Genomic DNA, 23,884 nt, shown 5'->3' with positions numbered 1-23,884 from the left:
TCATTGGAAACACCTGTTCTGAGCAAGGCTTCCTATCCTGCTGTTCATTTTAGGACCCAGAAATGCATTATCCTTGTTTACAGGACTGTTTACGGCCCTTGGAAGCCTTGCTAAATGTTGCATAGGAAGACGGTGAAAGACAAAGATGTGAAATTGAGATCAGCTCACCATTCACTGGGGCAGGATCTCTGTTAAAATGAAGTCCATCATTTACATTGTTTTCTGAAGTCAGACCTCTCGCTTCTGCCTTATCAATACCTCCTCCCTTACTCTGAAGCCAGAGAAGACCAACCTGTGTCTAGCACAAACACTGAAAAGCAGGCATAGCAAGGAGGAATGTATAAATTTGGCTGCCATGTATCTTGCATTATTACTGTCAACACCACCAAAACATAGCGCTAACATTTGACGGTATTAACACTGATTACTATGTGCTATAAAACAGTAAAGCTAGGATTAGTAAGGTTGCATTATTTGTCAGGGATCGTCACTTCTTAGTAGTTGTACCTAACATAATGGTCAAAATAAACTGAAAATGTGAAATGTAACCTGATAAAAATATTATTACTTCCCCTGCCATCTTCCCACAGTATTTTTTGTCCTCTGCAGCCAGGCCCTCAAAAGCAGAATACAGAACTTTTCCCCAGAAGCAGAATCCTGGTGTGTTTTCAGTGGTAGTGAACCCAGAGATAACTTCCTTTTAATGTATGGCTAATGGAGGTAAACTAGCCTAAGGCAACTCTTCTAGATGAACTGTCTGTTCATTTTAAGTACATTTTATTTTTATTAAACACAATTTCTCTAAAGTTTCCTTACATATTCCTTTTCTACTATTGTACCTTGTTTACTTCTGCTGTGACCATGTCACATACATTGCAAAGATTAATTTTGCATTGATCTGAATACAATGAAAGTAGCTTCTGTTTTCAGTTATGGAACAATGATCCCAGTTCCCTTTATTTCCATATAAATTTCTTCATGATCTTTATAGGTTCTGCTGCACAAGCCTACTGTCACTAGCAATGGCATTTCTCCTACCTGATGGAGCTTAAGTCTGATCGGTACATACCTAATGTAGTCTCACCAGCTGTCACTGTAAAATTATATATTATTTTTACAAATCTTTTCTTTATCATGAATGTGTATACCTGCTAACAACCTGAACAAATAAATTATTTACATATATATATGTGTGTGTATATATATATATATAAAAACTTGTTTATATTTTCAAGGGAAATTTAATGATTTTTTTTCCATTAAAATTCCTAATTCAAGTGCCCAAAAGTTAAAGTATTCCTGATTTTGTGGTACCTGCAATTTGCTTTTAACTGTGTGTTCAGGTCTTCAGTTCTTTGCTTCAGGCTAGAGTTCAGAGTGGAAACTACAAGAAAAGATTTTTCATGCAGTAACATGATTCTGATTGCTTCTGTTTTAAGAATAATCACCAAGTGTCATCTGAACCCACAACAAAACATCTAGCAAGGCGATCCACTCCCCCTTGCAACTCAGCTGTGCCCCTCAGATCTTTTTATTTTTGCAGGGCTATTTCCACTCCTGAATGCACTCTGCTCCTGGCCTCCTGCAGCAAAGAGGATGGCAGAGAGGATGCAGGGGACCAAAATGGCCCTGCTTCTGCTCCATGCAGTACAGCAGTCAGGATGGTGAGGTGCTAGCAAGCACTGGCTGTTGGTCAGGTTATACAACCAAAAAATTTCTTCTGTACTGCAGCAGCCCTCCAGCCCTTTGCACACAGCGTGATTTGGGGAAAGTGCAGGCAGAAGATGGCAAGGATAAAGGAGTGCTTTGCACACTGCGAGAGAAGAAGTGGCCCTCTGTGTCTGAGCCTCCCTTAGGAGATAAAGTGTGGTGAAGGGCTCCTGTACAACCAGCTTGCCTCAAGGGAAGGTCACGAGAACTTCCTGCAGGAGTGAGAAGGAAAAATGCTTGCTGCTTTCTGTGTAACAGTCCTGTTTTCATCTCATTGAGTTCATTTTTCTTGTGTGTTCCTTAGATCCTCGAGCAGCAGCTTCCCGAGGCTTCTGCCAGCTGCTGGTATTGCTAGTAACACTGAAGCCAGTTCAAACTGTACATGTTGTTAAAAAAGAGACATCACACTGCTTTAATTGCCCATTCTTTTTACTTCATTCATTACACAAGTGGCACTGGTTTTATTGGTTGTGTAATGCAAGCTTTTGCAAGTTCATTCAAAAATGAACTTTCCTGAAACTATTCTTAGAGGTGATTACCGAGATTTAGATTAGATGAGGTTAAGTAAGGGCCTTTGCAGAGATGATACGTATGCTAAACTATCCATTTATTTAAAGACATGTAGCATGACTGATACGACAGGGTTTTATTGTATAAGTGACATAAAACATATCCCACAAAACGGAGGGGGAAAACTGTGGCTCATCATCTTCCTGTCTGAACACTGTCCCGTGTTTGTTTCTCCTGGAGTGGGATTTGCATTGTAACATAAATCTGTTTGTAATGCTGTGAAGCAAAGGTGGCATTTTTGTGCCTTTCATGTTCAGCTGCTGGAATGGATAGCATCCTTCAAGCTTGCTTTTGGGTACAAAGTTCTGCTTTAGGCTGCTGTGTTCCTCTGCAGATCGCGGAGTTCTGCATGCCGCTGCATCACTTCATGCAGGAATACTCTTTCTGCTTTTGTCTCATTGCTTTCCACCGTGCAAACAGCATCTCCCCAGGCCAGGTGTCTGGGGTTTTGTCCAAATAACAGTTGGACAAAAATCATTTAAATTCCTGATTTTTTTTTCCAGTTTCCAAATGTAAATGTGTATGTGACTAAGCTGTAACAGTTCTTTCTCTCAAAGGTCAGCCTGAATTATTTTGTGCAGATAATGTTGAAGCTTATGCGCCTGATGGATTTCACATAAACACCACTTGACATGGGACTGATGACCTGAATAATTACCTCATCTCAGTCGCCACTGACATAATCAACTAAACCAATTACACTATAAGCTCAAGCCACTTACAAAAGTTTCTCAGATTGTTTTATTTGGACTGGAAGTTTTCAGGCATTGTACACAAATTAGTACAAAGCCAATAGTGATGCTCAGCACTAAAATTTTACTCTTTGCTAGTATGTAAACATGTAGTTTCCCTGTTAACTCAAGTTCCACAGAGTTGCAGAGTATTTAATGGAGATTCATATTTCTCTCAGATCATTTTGGGAGATTTCTTTCTTAGTCTGATTATCTTGCCTTATATAATTAAAAAGTGATACACTTTAAGGTTACGTGTAACATGAAATATTACATTTATGAATTATTTTCATTTTCAGAAATTAATAAGAAAAAAATTAAAAACAGCTTTTTATTCCTTTATGTTTTATTGATCTTCCTTTTCTGTTACTCACCATATAGTTTGTGTAATATGCTTTTAACTTAGACATAATTTTTATAGTTCTCCCTGCATATGATTATGGATTGCAGTGAATCATTATCTCATTTAATTGAATTACAGGCTGGTTTAATCATTGCTGTTAAACCAACCTTGCAGAATTGTCATTAATACCATACAGGCTGCACGCAAAGCAAAGCGGACAGTTGTTTATCCTGATGTTTATAAAAAGATGTGAGTAGTGTCAAATGAATCTTCTGCCAGACTAAATTTTTGTTTGGGATAATAAGCAAAAAGCTATAATAATCTGTTCTCATTTTCAGTATCTTGGTGGAAAATATGTTGCCTGAAGAGATTTTTTTTAAAAGCTAAAATAATTGTGTGTGGTATGTGATTTGCTCTGACGATCAGCTTGGATTATTTATTGATCCTCTAGTACTTTTTTTAAAAATCTCTATTATCCATAATGATCTAGTTTACAAATAGCATTACATCTGTAATTTTGTCATAAAATCTGATTTATAAAATTGTCTCCTGAGATACCCACGGTCTCACTTAATCAGACACGTTCCTATATCATTAGCCAACAGAGCTGAGCAAATCAGACTGTTTTTGTAGCGGCAACATTATTCCAGTCTTACATGAAATCAAAGGCACATGAAGAAATGTCAGTTTAAGAGGAATCACAAGTTTCCCAAGACTATTTTGTTCTATTTCAAGCATTTCAAGTTTATGGTTCTATGGAAAATTTTAATAGAATACATATATTCCAGTTACAGAACAACACTGTGAATCTCTTCGAGTTCTTGAACATGGCTCGAGGAAGATGTTGCAACATCTGGTTAACTTTAGGTAGTCTCATGCCTGAAAATGTCCATTTAAGTATCAACCTAGTGATACTTTATTCAGAATATATGGAAAATCCGTCTTTTATCTCAGGCTGACTACTTTGCTATACATTTTAAATAAAATACTGTTAATTTTGCTCTGTCACTTCAAAACAAAAACGTTAGTTAAATAAAAATAAATACGTCATAAAGTATGGAAAAACTGTGGGGCAGTTCTTTGTAGTGCTAAATATTCCACAGAATAAACACAGAGCCCTCCACACCTGGCAGTATCATGGCTTGTAGCTGAAAAAGAAACAAACAAAGAAACAAAAAGAAACCACCAAACTGTTACTGAGCTCAATGTCACACATGCACAGACACACACACCCTTTATGGGAAACAATCTGCAGTAAATTTTAACATAGTTGATGTGATGGATGGCTCATACTTTCTTGTTTGTCACATGGAGCCTGTACGTGATATTTGAACATGAAATAGTATCTCTTGCACGAGTCAGGGAAGCCAGCAGCCCCAGTCTCCTGTAATGAAGAAATCACCTTTCCTACAGTTCAGAGGCATCAATGCTCTTTCGCATTTATGGTCTCCTCAGCTCTTCTTCTGCACAGAGAATTGAAGCAGATTTTTTGCCTGTTGTGTTTCATTGGTCTTGGGGAATGACTGGCAGCAACCCTGGGTGCTGAACAGGAGAGAAGAGGTCTCGGCCAACAAACCAGCACTTGCAAAGCAGAAATACTGTGCTTGCATGGTGTGACCCACCAATAGCTATTCCTTCAAGTCATTCATTATTATTATTATCACAGAGTCATAGAATCATTAAGGTTGGAAAAGCTCTCCAAGATCATTTGGTCCAACCATCACCCCACTACCAATGTCACCCACTAAACCATGTCCTAGGTATTATCAATCTCTCTTCGAGCAAAGCACACACACCGACCACTTCACAGCTGCCCTAAGACCATTCATACGTGGAGCAGAATAATTGATGCCTTGGTAGAATGTTAGTGAGATAAAGTGTCATATCTTTTGTGAGGATAACCAGATTACTCAGGTTCAGGATTTTCTAGATAAAATTAATTTATACCGCTTTATGTTTATCTTCTGAAAAACATTAAGCGCTCATCCGTATTTTATTGCAGACTGCTAAGATACAGGCTACTGCTTTACTGACTGCTTCAAAAAGCAATTTGCTGAAGACACTGTCGTATCAGTCGTAATTATTAACTGAGATTTTTGAAAAGAGCTTAAAACATATTAAGGTGGTGGATATTTGGTAGAGGAAGTTAAAAATGCGATGCACTGATTGTGTGTCCTGGCTTATCTGCGCTAGTAACTTTCAGCAAGCAGAGTACAGGCAGGGCAAGAAATGGATGCAGGGAGGAAAAAAGGGGGAAAAAGAGCAACCTGAAACCACAAATTTTCATGGTGTCATTGAACTGAGTTTGGGGAAATAACAGTTGAATATGAGGGTTTGTTACAGCTTTCATTCGAAAGCTGCAGCCTCCTGCGACTCGCTTCACACCTAAGGCATTCCTGAGCGCTAGGCCAAGGAGGGCAGTCCTGCAGCACACTGCCTCTCCCACCCACCGTGCCATGAACTGGGGGGGGGACTCACATCAGCTTTGCAGCCCTGGGCAGTGCTGGGAAGCATGCAGCACTGTAAATGAGTTTTAGAGTCTTGGGCAACTGCTCATCTCGCTGCTCAGCCAGAGGACACAGGTTATGCACTGTTAAATGTTGGGTTGTTGCATTCCTATCCGAGCCACTTCAGATTCACACAACTGTGCCTCAGAAGCGATTTTCCATGTTGCTGCACCCTACCATACCCCGGAAAGCTCCACTCTTCGTTGTCCTTCCTTATCCTTAAGCAAGCAGACTTTGACGGTGTCTTTGGAAAACTGAGTTTAGAAAACGTTGATACCTAACTAATCTCCTCATTTTGTAAATGCAAATGGTGAATGAGACTGACTTATTCTGAGGTACTTTGTGCCTCATATCTCCTGAAATCAGAATGTCGGTATATGCTGGGCATGTCTTTAATGCTCTGTTTGTTGGAAATGCCTACCAAAAGTCACCAAATGGTCCCTACACACTGTAGTGCCAAAGCTTGCTTGCAAAAAGAAGAACTAATGCTTGTAATTCTTTTCTTGTCTTACTGCTTGTTTTATTTTTAAAAAGAACAATAAATGAGCTTTTCTTTTCTTTTTTTTCTTTCTTTTTCTTTTCCCTTAGTATCTCGTAAATAACTTTGAAACGCAAAATTTTCCTGTGAAAATATTCTGTGAAAATACATCTCAGACACTGAGTGAAACACATTCTTCCCTTAGAGACAATATCTGTTTATCTACTCTAAATAATTCACAAGACTTTGCTGAAAATTCCAGTCTCTCCAAGAATTTTTCATTAAACATTAGGATCCCCCTTCTTACCGTCAAGAATTTTAGGCCTCCAAATTATTGTATGTTGAGTTTTCTGACACATTTGTCGTTGACATTTTTCTGGATGATTGAGTGGTATTTTAAATCTGCAGAGTTTTTGGATTTGTAAAGACCTATATCCCAAACATTAGGTGAAAAATGAAATTACTAAAGAATTAAAATAATGTTCAAGTCCTTACCAAGTTGTCACTGACACTTTTTTTTTTCTTTAAAGCTAAGAGTGATTACATTGTAGTAAAACTTGGATGAATCTGAACAGTCCCCAACAAAAGAAATCTTTTTAAGTAATGATCTTTAGGGTTATTAGGCATTGGAACGGGCTGCCCAGGGAGGTGGTGGAGTCACCATCCCTGGAGGTCTTTAAAAGACGTTTAGATGTAGAGCTTAGGGATATGGTTTAGTGGAGTACTTAGTGTTAGGTCGGAGGTTGGACTCGATGATCTTGAGGTCTCTTCCAACCTAGAGAAATCTGTGAATCTGTGAATCTGTGATCTTACCCAACGATGCAATTGCAAAATGTCGTACGTAGCCTGTGAGCATCCCAAAGACCTGGCATTGCCTCTGTATCTTAATGAAGCTGATTGCGAACTAAATCAAAAGGACTATCCAGAATAATAATGAGCCAGGACACTGAAATATTAATACCTGGTTATCATGGTAATAAATCAGAAGCCATAGCTGTGGTCATTTGGTGACTGTCTCTGCCTCAGCAGTGTCCGCAGGGAAAAGAAATAAAAAGAGCATTGAGGCAAGAGCAGCTTAGAAAAAGGGTGGGGGAGTCAGGCTGGACCATGCAGTATTTTACACTTATAAAGGTTTTAGTTTTTTTTTTTTTTTAGTTTTATTTCTTTTCAACACCAAGCTCTATTTCCTGCTGCTCATTTGTGGTTGTGAATTGATAGCGAGTCTGCGTGAGTGCATTTTCAGCAGGCAGGGTCACCAGAGAGGCTGAAGTGTATGTCATTTCTCCTACCCTTTCAATAGCCAGATGCTGATGCTACTCTGGAAAGAACTGAGCCACGTGTTGGCCGTGCAGAGGGGCTGCAGGAAGCTTTGGTGCACCTGCAAGTGCCCAGCTCCACACACATCAGCCCCGCACAGGCGAACACTGGGCTACCGAGTCATCCTGACGGCTGGGGATAAGGGATTTAATCCCCGTGGTCAAGCAAGGAATCAGGATTATGTACTGTCGTTCCATGTAATTAATGACGAGTGTATCTTGATACATTTTAGAGAAACTCGCAGTGTGTTGCCTTTGAGTGAAATGCTAGCTGGACACCAAGCTGAGTTGTAAGGTTCACTTCCTGGCTTGGCTTCCTCCTGGAAGTTTTACAGCTGTCATAAAGCACATGAAACAGGAACTCTAACCTCAATTTTATGTTATTTGTGCTCATCAAAAATGTCAGGTTCTAATGGGAAACCCCAAACCTTTAAGGACAGCAACAGGCAGCACGAACACATGGCTCCTCCCTATTGCTTTCCCTACAAAGAACAAGTGCTCAATTTTCAGAGGATTAATATTCAAGTTGGGTAGAATTCATCTTACCTGCCTGGTTCATTTTATTACACAATAAAATCTGATTTATTCTCATTTGGATACGGAGTATATAGCTGTATAAGCATGCAACGCTTATAAACAGTTACTTTCCAAGTGGTACAACATAATACCTACTCTCGGAGGTATTTCTGAGGAATGACAAGTGTCACTTGCCAAAGGGCAGAGATAAAAAGCAGTGTTTTGGATCTGAACATTGTGCCTGGAGCTGATGACTAGTTATGCTGATACCTGTTCAGTTCTTCAGCCTAAAAAAAAAAAAAACCACACACCAAAAAAAAACAGCAAATAAAAAGCAGACTACTATGCTGATTTCTCAATGAACTTTTCTGAGTCCAGTAAACCTATATCTCTATGTTTTGCTTACAGAATGGTCTGATCGTTGCCTGTTACCAGGGGTATGTGGATATCGTAATAGCCTTATCACAATGCCCTCACCTTGATGTGAACTGGCAGGACAACGAAGGGAACACGGCCCTCATCACAGCTGCGCAGGCAGGTAAGGTTCTTTGCCTCGCCTCTTGTACAGGGTCTTAGGAGAAACATGTGTTGTGAATATTATTTCCAGTATTTTTTTCAAAGCTCTAAAAGACATTAGTCTGTTTAAGGTTATCCTTGCCAAGCCTGCTCCCAAATAAGTCTGTCATGATTTTTTTGAACTAATAAAACTAAAGCAACATTTATCCTAGGGACAAAGAGAGAAAAAGATATACGTTTCTTGTATTTCTAGTTCTCGAATTAAAAATACAGAAAAGCATGCCCCACATGTGCAGTCCTGTATGACATGTGTCCTTTAAGCTTATTTTCCTATGTTTGCTCTGCCAAGCCACCAGCCATCATTGTGGTGGTATAATGCGCTGTTAATGCACAAAACTATGATCTCTTTTTCTCAAGCTTGTTGCACCTTCCTCAATGGGTCTGTACCAACTGCCGGCTGTAGGAAAATGTATCACCATTCAGAAATATCTTAGCTGCTAATACTTTCTTCAACCAGTCCACAGTAAAAAGCAAAAAGCCCTTCTTATAGAGTCTCAGCAGGACTCAGTGGCGACCAGCGCTGATTCTATCACAGACCGGCTGTATTGACATCAGCCGTGTTAATCCTGGTGCAGACTGGAGTGAGAGCAGAGCTTGTCTCCAGGCTGTCTTTTATCCCACCCAGCGTGGTGATATTCTGTCAGCAAGTGTAACAGATCGCATACGTGCAGGGGGTGCTCCCTGAAGCGGTACCGGTTCTAAGTGTACATACACAAAGCAATCTGCTGATTATCTCTGTTAAAACTGTGACAATGAATGTTAAGCCTTTAAGCGAAGCTCTAGCTTTCTTTTTCCAAGTGGTAATAAAATGCTGAAGCATACGGATTAGGAAAAATCTGACCGAGGGGGCTATCCCTTTGTAGTCTAAAAGCCGTCCTCTGGGCCTGCCTGGCTCTGCGTCCATGGGTTCCTTTGCATCCCTCAAGCATGCTCCCCAAAGGCACTTTGTAAGGACTGCACACCGAGTCTCTACCATTTCTTCTCACTGATTAAGAATATGGGAGACCATGGGAAATAATATTGCCTCTCAGAGCCTGCCTGTTCTTCTCTGGCTGGATAGAGGAAACAAATTTCTGTCAGACAACATCAATGGACGTTACAAGATTGGAGTGCTTAGGGTTTGATTTTAACTCAAATATTGCCACTAAGAATTTTCACTTAGTAACCAAACTTTGCTCTGTGTTGTACCAAAAAGTGGACGGTGCTAAAGATGTCACTGTGAGACAGGTCTTAAACACTGGAAGAAATAATTGCAACCAGAGTTGCCATGTTCCTGGCAAAGCCATGGGTATAGCAGTTCTCTAAAGAAAGCAGAGAAGTCTGCAAAACTCTCTACTTCTATTTATCTGCCTAGCATGAATCTGGACTATAAAAGTTTTAACATTAATACTGACTCCTTCCTGACCCTTATAACTCATGCTAATAAGCTCAGAATTAATCCGGGGGGCTGACATTGACCTGACTCTGTCTGCCAGCACTTGCTATTGATTCCCGACGCAACTGGAAACGACGGCAGTCAGCAGAAGCTAATGCAAACTCCTAACAACTGGGATGTTTTCCCCGGCCTGCAATAATCCCGAGCTCTGGCGTTGACACCAGTTATTTCATTCATTATCACAAGATACTGCTGTAGCATTAGTACAGATTACCATGTGGTTAACACTGCAATCAGAGGAGCTGCAGTGTGATAGATGCTGCTTAATTACTGCTGAGCGTTAAGTATTAACACCGAACAGTGTATTGTAAAGAACTGAAGGCAAAGTCTGTACGATCTTTCCTTTAGTGTTGGGTTTATTCAATTTTTACTCACGGGCCGTGGAAATAATAATATTTCTGCAAAATAAATTATTTTCAGAGATCACTGCTCTTTATGACAAAAATATATGATTTATGAAATATATGATTTATGAAATATATGATTTATGAAAAAAATATTTTATTTTCTTGTGGAAAGTCTAGTAGCAAACCCACATTCTTTCAGTTAATTGCAAGATGATATCAGGTGGCTTCAGAGAGCACTTCTGGTTTTGTTATGATGCTCTTCTCAGCTGGGCCATCACCTATGGTCTGACCCCAGAAAGCAGCTTTGGGGTGGGAAGAGGCCACAGTCCTGTGGGATTCCTCTGTGGGCTTCAGGGGCTGCATCTGCACAACAGGGCACAGGTGGTGGGGAGACAGCAGGGAAGCCTCTTTCCTTTCACCAGAGGAATTTAAAATCCACACTTGCTTATGCAGGTTCATGGCTGCCTAGACATGCTGCTCCAAACTGAGCGGCAGATTGAAGTAAATAGAATTATTTTAAAGACCAGCTGAAGTCTCAGAAGATAATTGAATTCAGCTCCTTATAGCCATCTGCTTTTGATGACTTTAGATTCACATCTTTCAAAGAACCAATCTTAAACCGAAGGTCTTCTGCATGGGCTGACCTGAAAAAAAGTAGTCTGGAGGGACCAGTGGAAAGCAGTAGGTTCTTAATAAGCTGACTAGTATAGAAAAATAACCACAAACGAAGCACTTAACTGCATGTGTCAATTTCAGTTTAGAAAATCAGTCTGCTTGCTTGCTCTTCTCAATATTTCTTACAGACATGGGATGCTTTCTCAAAGAGAGCTTGCCCTTCAAAGCTGAAAATTTGTTGCAGCCTGCAGGAGATGGTGCCCAGAAATGGGTGCTAAAGCAGAAGCAAAGTCATCACGTGGCAGTATGAGGGCAGCACGGAAAAAATGGGAGATTGATGCAAATGAGTGAATGGAATAACAAGAAGTGGAAAGAGAGGAAGGAAGGAACATGGTTACAAAAAAAGGAAAAGGAAATATTATTACATTAAATAGAAACTGCTGATTCTCAGTTTCTCTGTTCACGAGGACATAGTTACATCAGTGGCAACATATGGTAATTGGTATGTTCTGTTATTTACAGAGAGGATTTTATTTGCTCCCTTTTAAAGTATAGATGTTATATGATACAAGATTTTTGGGGCAGGCTTCAGCTCTTCAAACACAAAATCACAAAGTAACCCAATCTCTTTTCGTTAACGAAGACATGAGAACACAACCACCTAAAGCACACAGATCATAAAAGATTCGGTTGCATCTATCCCCCAGAAAGCATTCGCTGCTCATAGACCAAACACAGTCCATGACAGAGCATCTTCCTTACTATGCAGATTATCCTTCTGCCTGTATTACACAGATTATTAGGTAGCATTGTATTCATCATATGTATTCCTTCTGTGGCAGCAATTAAGTGAATTAAGCTATTACAGACATCTGTGCTGATCCCTAAATATGTCTCACAGGGCGAAGAACTGTGCCCTTCGCACGCCGGTTCTGCCAGTGGGTAGATCAGGCTGGCAGACAGCAGGAGCCTGATCCGAATTCAGTACGACCAAACCGGCTGAGGCCATGCTCATTTATTTTAGAGCTGCAAACAGCTTTCAGAGCAGGCTTTAAATCATCGAAGGCTCACCTGGTTTACGATTTAGATACGCGCTTTTGGTTCCTGCAAATGCAGGAGAACAGAAGCAAACGTTGTGGCCTTAAATCAAAAGCATATGACACAGTTTGAACAAAAACTTGGCAGCTCTGAGTTTTGCTTTGAATTTGATATTTGTTTGAACTTGAAATTTGAAGCAAACCTCAGAGGACAGAAACTTCTGCAGATTGTAACTGAAGTGGTTTTCAGGAATCCTTGTGACATGAAACTTCTGAGAATCACAAACCTCTCTTTTTCTTTTTCTTTCTTTTTTTTTCTTTTTCTTTTTTTTTTTCTTTTTTCTTTTTCTTTTTCTTTTTCTTTTTCTTTTTCTTTTTCTTTTTCTTTTTCTTTTTCTTTTTCTTTTTCTTTTTCTTTTTCTTTTTCTTTTTCTTTTTCTTTTTCTTTTTCTTTTTCTTTTTCTTTTTCTTTTTCTTTTTCTTTTTCTTTTTCTTTTTCTTTTTCTTTTTCTTTTTCTTTTTCTTTTTCTTTTTCTTTTTCTTTTTCTTTTTCTTTTTCTTTTTCTTTTTCTTCTTTTTCTTTTTCTTTTTCTTTTTCTTTTTTTTCTTTCTCTTTCTCTTTCTCTTTCTCTTTCTCCTTTCTCTTTCTCTTTCTCTTTCTCCTTTCTCTTCTCTCTTTTTTTTTGGTCTTTTTTTGTTATTTCATTGCTGAGTTTTGTTTTTTATTCTCCCCATATCATGAGGCCATCTGTAGTCCCCTGGAGAGTTTTGCACAAACAAGGTCTCTCAGGATTGACTCTTAGGATCACCCTAGATTTGCAAAACATCTCTTACTGCAGCTATGGTTTTGGCAAAGGGAAGAACATCTTTAATAATGTAATAAGTGCTGAAAAATCTTCCTTTTTATTATTTCTCCTTGTTTCAGTTCCTGTCTCCAATTTCTGTGGTAGAAAAGCATTATTTCAGCTGTTCCAAAACCATCCTGAAGCACACTGTACATGAACAAAATAGAGCAAGTCCTGCAAAACAATTCGGGAACAAAGATTCTCCTGGTAGTAACTGATATCCTGTCAGGATCTGGTCTCATGCCATAAAGTCAGTGAAGCTGAAGCCTCTGTGTTGAGTAAGCAGGACCGGGTCACTTGATCCTGCCATGAACCCAGATCACTTTTGCTTTGTTCAGTTTGCTGTATCTTTATGTTTCATTTGCATCAAACTGGGAGCTCTTCACCTGATTTTCCCTGACTCTGGCATTGTCCAACTGATCTGTGCTCAAGTTTCAGCAGAGTTTCCAGTTATGCAGCAAGGTAGCAGAGTCCAGCAAATTCTAGGAGACCAAGAGTAACACCTACGAAACATCTTAAATTAATTGGTAAAGGTTTTCTTAACTTGCTTTCCAAAGTGAGTGCAGGGCTGTGTCGGAACAAAGCAATGGCTGATGAAATCTGCACCTGATGTGACACCACAGACTTTAAAAATCGTCCTGTATGAATTATAATCTGTTTCAGTAACATTTGTAGATGAATTTGAGTGACACGCATCACAGAATATTCAGCTGGACTGCAGAGTGAGATGAGAGAATATTTTTACAGCTCCTGGTAATTAAATTGTGATTGTTGCAGCTGCCTGACAGACTGCGTTATTTTATAAAGCGTCAAAGCATCATAAAATGAATGACAAGTGAGGGAAAAGCTGTTTTGGATGACTCATAATGGCACTAGATATTTTTTCCTGTTCTGATAGTCCAATTATAATGGCTTGATGTTTTAATCGGTCTTCCCACCATCTAGCCAGAGACACCTTCAGCTACTCAGCACACCCTTGCTGACACCAGTTATCCGGGCTCACGAGCCACATGAATGGCAGTAACAGTTGCTTTTAGTAAGAGAACTTCAGTTGTTCATTTTGCTACCAACATTGAAGAGCAGACCCATTTTCCTGTTGCTGGAACAAGTGACTTTACACGGTCAGATGGAAAAATAAAAGCGTGGGATTCAAAGCAGAACATTTATTTGTCTAGTATCAGGCCTGAAATGGTTTGTTAGTAGTGTTGGCTGGAACTACCACAAGTAATTGCATCTTAATGGAGCACTGTGAAGGTAAGGCTCAAATTTACCAGAGGAGTGAAAAAGCTGAATCTTTGCAACCACTTTCCCCAGGGGACAGGCAGTACTACCCATTGATCCAAGAAACTGAGGCCCCTTGCAACCTCAAAGTGACCACTTCTGGCCTTTAATTATGCCTTTACCTCAGATTGATTTCCGGAGAGAGGAACCCCCCACTGAGAGCAGCTTGAGGGAAGATGGGAGCCCAGGTTTCCAGGCTCCTATCCCAACACTCTTGCCACAAGACAGTGCCATCTAATGCTAAAGCTAGTGACTGCAGTGATCAGAAAAGGACATGAGGAAAACAGATCTCATAAATTGTCTGTATTTTTCCAGTTTCCAAACCTGCAGGATAGATTTTTGATTTGACCTTGAGACTGCCTCTTAATTCTGTGGTGGATTTTCTCTGTTATTTTTTTTTTCTATTTCTTTAAAGGGCACATAACCATTACAAACTACTTGTTGAACTATTTTCCCGGGCTTGACATTGAGAAGAGGAACGTGTTCGGATTCACAGCACTGATGAAATCTGCAATGCAGGGACGAACAGAATGTGTGAAAGCCTTGATGTTGGCAGGTATGCAAAACACTTTGCTGCTTCTTCTTCATCATCTAACTGTAAATACGAGACGGGCACAAACAAGCAACAACAAAAATTGCCTCTTGATGTGTGTATTCTGAGAGGCTTGGTGCAGCCTCCCCTGGAAATGGGTGCAGACTTCAACGAAATTGTAGGCAAGGAGGTGAAGCCACATGCTGCAGGAGGAAGAGTGCTCTGCTTGTCTGTGGAACCTCATCCATGAACTCTCCAGGTACTCCCAGTGTCATATTTGTTGTCTCCAGGAGAGGTCAGGGAATGTGATCACTGAGATTTGTAGATGGTGAGCTAATGAAAGTTGTGACACAGCTGGGAAAGACATGCAGATCTCTTGCTGCCAGCTGCTGTGGGTGCGATGGTGCAGGGGTGGGTGATGGTAGTGTAACCACAGGGCCCCGTGGCTGGACATCCACGTCTCCCTCCAGCCATGGAGTAGGGAGTTTTGGGTGCAGGGTTCACACCCCACCAGGGATATTGGTGCGAAATTTGGCAATATAGGGAGAAACCTCTCTTTCTAGCCCCCCTACAGAGTTATGTCTCAAGGTTTATGAGTAATGGTGCCAGAAAGTCTGTACGAGCTGTAGGGAGGGAATCGCAGCCCAAGGAGTGAGGAAGTCCAGCTCCCTGCCCACCTGCCTCTTTGCATCCGGGAACAGGAAATATATTTCTTGTCGTTGGCCCTGGACTTTGCAGCTGAATTTCCAGCTGTAGTCATAGTGAGGTGAAGAGCTCCTGGAGAGGAAACCTGGAAGGGTGAGAGGCACTGGGGCAACATCCTCTACAGGAGCAGTACCAGACCCCTGGCAGGGCTGTACAGCACCTTTTAGCCACAATATTGGATGCTTCTGTTGTGTTATTAATATATAAATTATTAGTTCACGAGTATATAAGTGTATTAGTATATTTCATTGCAGGTATTTGGCACAAATCAAATTTTACAGACATGATAATAGATAACTTAGGAACATCATTGCTATTTAGACCAAAAATCCTACAGGTCCATTTCACTGTAGACTGAGATGTTGAATGGGTAGTTTATTTCAGCTGTTTTGCTGTCACAGAAGTCTAACCCTTCATAATTTGAGTGTTTTAAGTAGAAAGCATTTGTCAAGCATAGTGATATTACTTTCATAATATCCAGTGTATAGATGTTGATATGGCACAGAAAATGCTTGAATGGTATGGTAACTGATGTTATTTTCTCCAAGATTCTCTAGCTTTTTACACTGGAATCAAGGTTTTGGATTCAGATCAGTCACTTTGGAGCTAAATTTTTATAAATAAAAATTATAAAATGACTGTTAGAGCACTGCTAGACACAGATGCAGTTTCTGGACTAATATCTACTTTGTGCAGATGCTAGTTCAGAATTTTCCAGTGGCTGCTACAAATTATCACTTAAAATGAAACTTCAGTCGCCAGACCTTAAAACTTATCAAACTGACCTGACAGTGTCACGGCTTTCTATTACTACCATTGGAGATCTGATGGAAACTTGTTCTTTCTGTTTTGGTCACTAGAAGCTATTTTATAACCTTTCCATTTTTTTATATAACTCAGTCCAAGTTATTGTATTTCTTGTACAAAAAGTATCAATATCAAAGTTGAATATATGGTTGCTGACTCTGTCATCTGGATAGCCACCTTCTCTTTTTCATGTTATTTAAGCAAACGGAAGAGTGGGAAGAACAAACCTTCAGCCAGCCAGAAAATAGGTTTGTTAGCCTCCTATCAGGTTTACCTACAGAAAGTTATATTGGGCTGTTTGTTCATTACGGATAGTGAGGATACATACATTGGCTAAAGAGTAAAGGATTAATATACTCGGAGTTTCTAAGCTGCAGTTTACTTAAATGTTTTAGTAAGTATTTTGCAGGTCCACACATTTTCAGCTTAAAATAGGGACTTAAAACAGAGGAAGTGTGGTAAATCGCCTGCACCCATTTTAATATCTGATTATTGTTTAGCATTGGACAGTCTGGTGAAACGTAGGCAGGGAGCAGCTCATTCAGAATGGATTTAGACATAGCTGAAGGGAACTGAGTGGCTGCCAGCAATAAAGTGCCAGTTTGCTGAAAAAGGTGAAATAAATCATTACTGAAAGATCTGGGGAAAAAACAGTTTCACAAATAAAACAACCCCTCAGCTTCTAGCTAAATTCTATGTTAAAAGAATACTTGGAGATAAAGGGTCAAAGCACCCATTATCAGCCATGGGCCTACGTGCAGAACCTATGCCTGTAGTACAGCTACAGAACAGGCGTGTGTCTTGAAAAAAAGAGTTAGAGCCAGGCCGTTTTTAACCCCAGTATCTGCTTAATGGCTTGGGTAAAATCTCTGTTTTCTGGCACCTACTTAGGGCAATACAGGAGGTCAGTAAAGGAAAATAACTCACCTTTCCAGCTGCCCAAGTAGGATTTAACAATCAGATGGAGAAGAGGCGGCAGCAGAGCGTGACAGATGGCTAGAGCTGGATTTTCAAAGTGACTGCTCTTCCTGAAACTTGTGCTCCTGGAGGGTAGCCAAGGTCAATCACTACACGACGAAGATGTGCTGAGACACTTGGCCATAATGTCTGCTCTTTCAAAGCGAGCCTTTGGAACATGTGGATTTGCTGTTTGGGAATGCAAAGCGAGTAAGAGAGGACCCGAGCTGCTCACGGGCAGTTTGTCACAGGCTGCTGCACGGCCAGGACCGCAGCGCTGCCAGCAGCCAGCCAGCCAGAGAGCCCGGGCAGGAGCACAGAAATGCCAGCCATAATTCACCACACGCGACCCATCGCGATCTCCAGTGTACACTGAGTGCTGCTTTAGTAAAGCCACTGGAGTGGCAGTGGATCTAGAGACTGGGCTTTAAATACTGTGTGTGAAACAGCTCGGTGACAGATGCCTGTCTTTCTGAGCTCTCCCGCTCCCTGTCATTAAACTCAGCTCCCTCCTGGGAAAGCTGTCCTATGGTTTCGCTTTCGTCTTTTTAATCTGATGTCTATTCCTAAGCCATGTGCTGTCTTGGGAATTCCCGAGTCTGAGGAATATTCTGGAGCTAAGAGCTCCCCAACCCACAGCCCTGCTTCTTGCACGTCTTCTGAGTTACCATGCGTGAGCCTCTGTGACTCTGTGCTGGAAAGGCCCTGCTCCTCCCTACCCCTGTCCTGCTGAGCCAGCTCAGCAACGCTTCTCAAGCATGTGCAGTGGTGTTCAGCACCTCCAGGCCCACCACAATCCTTTCAGAGGAAATAGAGGGGGACTCAAGCCCCCACCCTTAGTGTGAGTGTTGTCTGAAGGGAATCGCAGAGCTGATCTTGAAGTTCCCTCTTTCTCTGGGCCCTTCAGCATGGCAAGGCCAAGCAAAAGGGGCCTGGTTACCTATCAGGAAACCCACTAGGGTCTGATGGGGGGTCTGAGATGGAGAGCCGAAACTGTGGCTGTCTAGTTAATACTTAAAAAGGGACAAGACTATTCATGTCTCTTGCAGGTGACACGTTCTGTTGAATGACACCTTTGTTTAGAAATGCCTCTGGATTTGTACAGAAAATCAATACCACTGTAGTAAATCACTCCTTAGAGAGATTTTGTGATACAAGTTACAAAGTCAGCATTGATTTTTGTTGAAAGATCAAGATTTCCGTACTCTGTAGTATTGTTTCTCTACACAAAGTTTCCAAAATACCTGGGGACACATCTGTCAGGGATCAGCAAGTGTGGGCTTCACCTCAGAGGAAGGTGAGCCAAGGGTGACAGCAAGGCACACAGAGAAGACGCTAGTTTCACCAGCAAAGGTACTTCTTTAAGAAATGGAGCAGGTCTGGTGGGAACAACGAGGGTCAGCCTGTACTGCAGTGGCTGCCAGGCAGGGCTGTGGTGACGAGGCAAGTCCATGGAGTCAAGGCCTGAGGTCAGACCAGGAGCCAAGCCTGCAGGTCAAGGTCCAGACCAGCAGGGCACGAGGCCAGAGACAGCTACAACACAGCTCAGGCAAGGACCAGAGCTGAGAGTCTGAGCTTGAATGCAGCCACCAAGCAAAGACAGGGAACCCCCGGTGACACTTCTCACAGCACCTTCTCACACAGCTGTTTTTGTCTGGGACTCATCCAGGGTGCCACAGCTGCAGCATATCAGAGCTGGCACTTATTTTTCTTGAAGATAATTGTAAACAGCTGTCTTCACCTCTTGCCTGCTTACAACCAGAGAATACTGTTCCTTAAAACGTATATTTAGACACAGTTCCTTTAGCTACTGCTTTTTCTTTAGTAAATCCATGGCTGTTATGTGTACAACAAAGAAACATCTTCCACATAGTTTGCCATGTTCCCAGTCAGCTCTAGTGGGAAGGAGTGCAGACACAGGCAAATGTTAAGAAGGGGACAGGAAAAGTGGCTAGCCTGAAAGGAGAGTCAGGGATAGGAAATTTGTGTAGGGTGGTTTCAAGAACAAGCTAGTGAAGCGGGTGGACATGTTTTTGTGTGCCTTTTTCCGTCCTCCCCTCATTGGTTTGTCTGTAGCTTCTGTTGTCGTGAATATCTTCAAATCCAGCTGCCTTTGAGCTCTCACAATCCTTTCTTCAGTCCACAGCTAATGAACTGTTGGACTTGATTAAATCTTCCTCTTCTTTGCCTCCTTCCAGCCTGGGCCCCATGCTTGACTCTTTGAAGTGCTTTTTCTTGGAGCAGTCATTTCAAACTTCACTTAAACTCCATTTAAATCAAGATCAACTTATTTGCTTAGGGTGCCTCCTTCCATCCACAGTCCAACCTGAGAAAAATAGTTTATCATGATGTTTCTCTAGCCTTTTCCCCAGGTCTCAGCCTCTGCACGCTTCTATTTCCCAAAGCAATGTGACAGAATGTCTTATCTTTTGTGCCAAGATCTGTGTAGGTCAATTATGCGTTGACTGTTTGAGAATGGTGCTTCAGCTGGCAGAGAAGAAGTCAAAAGTTGTAGCCTGTTCATTTTTTAGCTTAAACCTTTTTCAATATACTCAGAGGTTATCTATAGTACCAGTGATACACATAAACCAAAACTGAATATGAAAGTGCTCACAAGTATGGGAAGTTTTGTTAATTAACAGTATTTGTTTTTCTTTTCCTTGAGGGGCCAATGTTCACTCGACTGACCCAAGCCGTGGACTGACTTCGTGGGAATGGGCTTGTTACACAGGAAGATCAGAATCTGCCTTCATCATGCAAAAGCTGATGGATAGGCCATGCCCAGAACAGTTATGTGATCAATACAAACCAGAATGGCCAAAGATGAAGGAACTCCTTGCCAAGGCTGCGGAGCCAAAGACCTGTTTGCAGAGGATTTCTGAGTGCATGAGGTCAGCTGTCTCATTCCGGGCTTTCCATGGCCCAGAAGAAGATGGGGTCCTTGATCACATGGTGAAGGTGACCACAAGTTTAGGCAGCCCTTTCATTGCTCTGTCATGCAGGACTGTGTGCCCAGGAAGCCCACCTTCTGTGGGAAAACGCAGACTGGCTGTGCAGGAAATCCTTAGGAAGCAGAGAGCCGAGGAGATCCGATCCCTGGACAAAGACCATGTTAGCAGCTATGAGAAATTATTTCAGAACTCCAAAATCACATTGATCCCCAAGAAGAAGGACCGGCGAGCCAGTCTGCAGCCCGTCAGCCTTGCAGTGTCTCAAGTGAACACTATAGCCACCAGGAAAACAAGCCTCTTGCCGCTCCACCTGCTCAGACGGAGCAGTGTGAGACCAGGATTTGTCATCCCCAAAGTCCGTATCAGCAAGGCTCCTCCTCCCACCTTCCAGCCAGAAAAGGTGAGAAGGAGGAGCAGTGCTAAAGATGACCCCTATTTGCAGATTCCTAAATGGAGGTACAAGGAGCTAAAAGAAGAGCGGAAGAAGGCAGAGGAACAGGAGAAGAAAAGAGCCGAAGAGGCTCAAAAACAGAGGCAGGTGTCTCCTGCCAGATCCAGGACCTGATTTAATGGCAGTGAGGAAGGTTTGAGAGCCATTAGTCTTGTTATCTCAGCAAGATAACAGACTGCATGCCATCATGCATGCCTGCTGTTGCTGGAGCTGGAATACTGAGCAATGGCCTTTACAGTGCATAAACAGGGCAAGGGCTATGCCTCGGTGTGTCTGATCATGGACGTGAAGGTACTTTGGGGTGGGAGACAGAAAAGTTTACCTGTCTGCTTTTGATAGGAAGTTTAAGTGGTGCCATCCTTTTATGGTTTCCTTTTTTCCAGTTCCATGTGAATGACAGAGGAGCAGCTTGAAAAACAACATGTGTGAAAGGATCATATTTTGTGTTTGTTCATTTTGTAATGGACAAAATTGAGGAGTTGTGTTTTTGACACTAGATATTTTTCCTCTCCTTGTATAGGTAGACATATTTCAAAGTTTTATAGTAATAAGGAAAAGTTTAAAATATACCACAGAGTCTCAGTGGGCAGTGAAAATCCAATCCTATAATTGTTTTGAATATACCAAGCACTTTATATTATATTAATACAGTAATCAAAGTTTAAGACAGTATAGGTATTAAACTGTACAGCTCTATATGGTCTGTATGGATACAATTCTTAATGATATTGTTTTGTTGAGTATAAAGAAGGGCTGTATATGAAATATTTCTATAGCTGAGGTATTCACATCCTCTGCAGATATAAATCAGGGGCAAGGACTGATTTCTTTGGAGCAACAGAGAAGCTGAACTAATTTTTGTATGCCACAGTCACCTAACATTTGCCTCCCCCATTAAGTTTCCCTGAATCCACTATCTGTTGTCTCCTCTTTAGTCTCAGGGATTTCTTTGTCACTGAATTTAACTGTGAAATGAGGGAGATGGTGAACCACAGGTGGGCTTTATATATATATATATATATATATATATATATATATTTAAATTCCTATTTAAAAAATAAAACCACCAGGTTTATTGTGTCTACTCTAGGACCTTTTTGCATTATAGCCAGGACAGAATAATCATGCAACTTCTGGAAATTCAAGCAATTTTCCGAGGTATCAAGTCTAGCCATATGCTATGAAAATCCAGTCAGTATCAGGCAGCTCAGCCACTGATATTTGGAAATCATGGCTGGATTCGTTGTGAGCTTTGATATTATGCACCTGGGTGCCCACAGAAGGCAGGACACTACTCCACTTTCTCAACACTGGAAGAAAACACTCCCTAGCACTGAAGGTAAAGCAGGGATGGACCATGACGGTCCACAGTAAAAGACTGCCACATCAGACATCCTGTCCCAGACCCTGAAGCCCACTGGATATGTGGGGACGCACTGTCCTCATGATCCAAAGACTCTAAGAGCCATTCTCCCATCCCCAAATTTGATCTAAATTGTTGGGTTGGCCAGGGCAGCACACTGTGCTTACAGAAACACATCATTTAACTTGCTGCTTACTTAAAAAAAAAGAAAAAAAAAAAAAGAGCACATTCATAACGGTGGAAGTCAAAAGCAAAAAGCAGATGCTACAGTAAATGTCCATATTTTTGCTCAGGCTTTGCTCCTGTTTGATAAGAAATGGGCTGTGGTGTGTTCTCCTCATGGGGTTGCTCTGCTGGAGCCCAGGCTGACCACAGCTGCTGCTCTGACCAGCTTCTTCCAACAACTAAATACAGAGAAAACATTTACACCCTTTACTCCCACAGCACAAAGGCTGGCCAGAGTCTCACTGAACATGTAAAGAAACTGTACGTGTCATGGGAGAAATAAATTCAATCGATTGCAAACTGGTGCCCAGGCTGGTATTGCTAGCTAGCAGGGCTGGGGTCAGGTCTCCACAGAGGTTACAGCAGACTCGTGAAACAAGGATTTTCCACAGATCCTGTTCTTTGTCCATCTTGCTGGAATAGCTGTGCTGGCTAGGCCGCTTTGCCAGATAGCCCTCCAGCCCAGAGCTGATGGAATAAGCACCCTGCTAATAAACCCCTCCAGCACTATGAATATAAAGAGGATTTGGGTCTGTGACTGCATCAGTTCTGTGCAATTCATAGGCACTAATGTTGTAATAGGTTTTCTGTGACCAGAATATAAGGTAGAAGCTGAACTCATTTCTCTGGAGGGTAAGAAGATGCCCTTTTAGCCATCTGTGGCAGAGATGCCAGGATGGATTTTAATGTGGTACACTGTGTTGAATGGTTTAACTACTAATTTCTGCTTACTGCCAGCCCAGTGTACTTAAGATTTAGCATTCAGATTCAGCGTTGAAAAGCAACCTGTGCTGCAGGTGAATTAGCACTCTCAGGACCACTTGCAGGAGACACACAGTTGCCAGGTGCTCTCAGGGATTAACATACAGTGTGTTAGACACAGGGGCTGAAAATGAAGCCTGTTTTCTAACCCTTTGTACTTCACTGTGTAAATGTGTATAAATACGTGGTGTTTCCATTAAAAAGAGGCACAAGCTGTCGAACTTATCTGGTGACCTTATTCTTCAGAGAGCAGTGGGGAAGTCGCCTGCCACTCCTCAGCGCAGGGGAGCAGGGAGGGGCAGGGGCACAGCTGCCAGGCAGTGGAGGAGGAGGGAGAGCTCCCTGGCACAAGCTTGGCAGCTCCAAATGACATCTCTCTGGGTGAAACGCAGAGGTGACACCCCCTGACAGGTGTCTGTGTTTCTTCAGAGCCCCAAAGAAAGGAGCCTGGGCAGTTTTTTGGGTGTTCAGGAAGGTCCCAGCCCGTCCCCTCACGCTGCTTCTGAGCCCGCCGTGGCCAGACCCAACGAGCACCAGCAGCAGCAGAGCTGCTCGGGGATGCCAGCTGTAAAGTAGGGCAAAAAGATCTGCAAGAAACGGGAATTATCCTCACCTTTTTCCTCCTTTTAAATCATCACAGGTAGAGTTACAAACCAATGCAGCCATCTGGGTCATTTAGAGAGGCTGTTCATTACTTAGTTAATTACTCACCAGCAGAGTGTATTCAGCAGAGACAGCGGCCGATGAGGCAGCCAGCAGTCCTCTCCAGGCAAGCTGAACTGGATTGACAGTTCTGCAGACTCTCTGTACAGTAAATTGTGCAA

General features: G+C 41.8%; 1 protein-coding gene across 1 annotated transcript in view; it reads left to right on the top strand.

Annotated features, from left to right (window-relative positions):
* Positions 1-23,285, top strand: part of ANKRD33B (ankyrin repeat domain 33B) — a 45,421-nt gene extending 22,136 nt beyond the window's left edge. The window contains exons 2-4 of the mRNA XM_080583553.1: positions 8,580-8,709; positions 14,723-14,863; positions 19,974-23,285. Of these exons, the coding sequence (XP_080439679.1) occupies positions 8,580-8,709; positions 14,723-14,863; positions 19,974-20,824 (1,122 nt within the window). The 3' untranslated portion in view covers positions 20,825-23,285. The remainder of the gene's footprint in view (positions 1-8,579; positions 8,710-14,722; positions 14,864-19,973) is intronic.
* Positions 23,286-23,884: the final 599 nt, after the last annotated feature.

The sequence above is a fragment of the Anser brachyrhynchus genome, assembly GCF_964034855.1.
Source record: "Anser brachyrhynchus genome assembly, chromosome: 2".
In the NCBI taxonomy this organism is placed as follows: Eukaryota; Metazoa; Chordata; class Aves; order Anseriformes; family Anatidae; genus Anser; species Anser brachyrhynchus.
This window is presented reverse-complemented; position numbering and strand designations above follow the sequence as displayed.